Source organism: Miscanthus floridulus, chromosome 1, assembly GCF_019320115.1.
Source record: "Miscanthus floridulus cultivar M001 chromosome 1, ASM1932011v1, whole genome shotgun sequence".
Taxonomy (NCBI): Eukaryota; Viridiplantae; Streptophyta; class Magnoliopsida; order Poales; family Poaceae; genus Miscanthus; species Miscanthus floridulus.
This window is the reverse complement of record NC_089580.1, coordinates 142,225,578-142,228,031: the sequence shown is the minus strand read 5'-3', so window position 1 is coordinate 142,228,031 and position 2,454 is coordinate 142,225,578. Positions and strand designations below refer to the sequence as shown.

The following is a 2,454-nucleotide window of genomic DNA, read 5'->3' as shown; positions in this document are numbered from 1 at the left end:
ATGTGCGGAGAGCCATTGGCATAAGTCCAAGGCGGGTTAGAGTCCCGAACAACCTTGGCAGAGTGGTTCTCTGAAAATGTCGATCTGTTCGGACTCGCGACTCCTGAATCGTACCAAAGGTGACTTGTTGCGACCCTGACGGGGGAAGCAGGGTTTGTGTTTAGGAATACCCCTCCAGCTGGATAGGAATCGATTCGAATCGCCGTCTCTCCCGGATAGTGAGAACTTGACTGAGCAGCGGCAACGTAGATTCAATTAATTTAACGATATGGTTAAATGGATGATGATAAGGTTGCCACAAGGAATACCTGATATGGTTATTAATGTTTGCACCCTAATAAAATGATTGCTTAGTACAGGTGCTAATATAGATGACAGGTTAATGGCTAAAAAGTTACTGCTAGTTCAGGTTAAGAGTTGATCATTATTACCTATGCTTTTCTGCAAAAAGAAAGTGTCAGCCAGCTCCACTACATTAAGCTATGCATAATCCTTGGTGTCATTTGTTTGGTTTTCGACGGGTAAGTCTAGCTGAGTACATTCCCGTACTCAGGGTTTATTCCCTCTTGTTGCAGATGACCTTCTATATCAGGGATTCTGCAAGTACTGTCTCCACCCGGCGGGTGATGAGGACTAGATCAGGGGCATGATCTCCTCTCTCTTATCTGAATGCTTTTGCGGTCTGTGATCAACCAACCAGTATGTGTATTTGAACTCGGTGTGTGAGTTAAACTATTTGCTTCCGCATGTTTTACAAGACTTGTTTTGTAATAACAATGACTCTGTGATGATGTAATCTATTTGCGAACATCTGCGAAATGTTGTAACGTACGATATGTTATGTTGGATTACTGTGATCTTGGTTGTATGCAAGTTGGTTTGAAATCCTTCGAGATTTCGGTTGACTACCGGGTTTATATGGGCTCAAGTTCGAGAATTTGATCGTTTCGGCGATTGTTTTTGTACTTGTGCTCTTATAAATTGGTCGGTTCCGTGACAAATCCGGCCGCCAAAAGCTTTGTGATCTCTTCACCGATGGTCCTGTGTTTCCCCTCATCGAAGCGATGCAGGCGCTGTTTCACCGGCTTGGAGCCTGGACGAATCTTCAAGGCATGCTCAACGACTTCCCTTGAGACGCCTAACATGTCCGAGGGTTTCCACACAAAGATGTCTTTGTTGGCGCAGAGGAAGTCGATGAGCGTGCTTTACTATTTAGGGGAAAGCGTGGTGCCAATGTGCACCACCTTGCTGTCGGGGCTGCCGGAATCTATGAGGACCTCTTTGGAGCCCTCCGTAGGCTCAAAAGACCCGATCAACTTCTTAGGCTTGGGCGCTTCTTTGATGACCTCCTTCTTGATGGCGGCGAGTTGTCCGGAGGCGACGATTGCCGCGGCGTGATCGTAGCACTCAACCTCACACTCATAGGCACGCTGGAAGGAGATACCGATGGTGATGACCCCGCTAGAGCCCAGTATCTTCAGTTTAAGGTAGGTATAGTTGGGGACGGCCATGAACTTCATGTAGCATGGACGTCCTAGGATGGCGTGGTAGGTTCCAGGAAACCCGACCACCTCGAAGGTGAGGGTTTCTGTCTAATAATTGGATGGATCCCCGATGGTAACAGACAGATCGATCTGCCCAAGTGGCACGGCCTGCTTTCTGGGCATGACGTCGTGGAAAGGTGCTCCGGTTGGGCGGATGCGTGTCCGATCGATGCCCATTTCATCGAGCATCTTGGCATACATAATGTTGAGGCCACTGCCTCCATCCATCAGTATTTTGGTGAGCCACTTTGTGCCGACGATTGGGTCAACCACAAGCGAATATCTCCCTGAATGCAGGATGCTCTTCGGGTGGTCGGTCCGATCAAAGGTTATGGCGGACTCTGACCACCGGAGAAAGGCAGGTGTGGCCGGTTCGGTATAGACCTCATGGCGCACGACCTTCTGATGGTGTTTGGAGTCATAGGCCGCCGATCCTTCGAAGATCATGAGGTAGCCATCCGGTGTTGGAAATCCGCCGTCCTTCACCTTGGTGTCGTCTGTGGTGGGGTCAGGGTCCTTCCCATGCTTCCCTTTGTTGGAGCCTCCGGACAAGAACCGTCTCATGAGGCTATAGTCCTTGTATAGATGCTTAACCGAGAAGGCATGGTTCGGGCATAGCCCCTTGAGTAGTTTTTTGAAATGGTTCGGAGTGCCCACCACGGGCTTTTGACCACCCCTACGATCAGCGGTGGCCACGAGCAAGCCCTCGCGTCGTTGCTTCTTATTCTTCCTTTTGGCAAAAACAATTGGAGGCGCCTTCGCCAGCGTCCTCGTCCCGCCTTGCTTTGCCATCGAGACGATCGAAGATCACTCCGACCGCTTCTTCTCCAGAGGTGTGGCTGGTGGCGATGTCTAGGAGTTCCTTGGTGGTCCGTGGGCCCTTGCGTCCCAGCTTATGAACCATAGACTC

At 50.0% G+C, this 2,454-nt stretch overlaps 1 protein-coding gene across 1 annotated transcript; it reads right to left on the bottom strand.

The window, feature by feature from the left end:
- Positions 1-1,208: 1,208 nt before the first annotated feature.
- LOC136464485 (uncharacterized) lies at positions 1,209-1,520 on the bottom strand. The gene has a single exon (XM_066463435.1). It carries the CDS (start codon positions 1,518-1,520, stop codon positions 1,209-1,211), a length of 312 nt encoding a protein of 103 aa, XP_066319532.1.
- Positions 1,521-2,454: the final 934 nt, after the last annotated feature.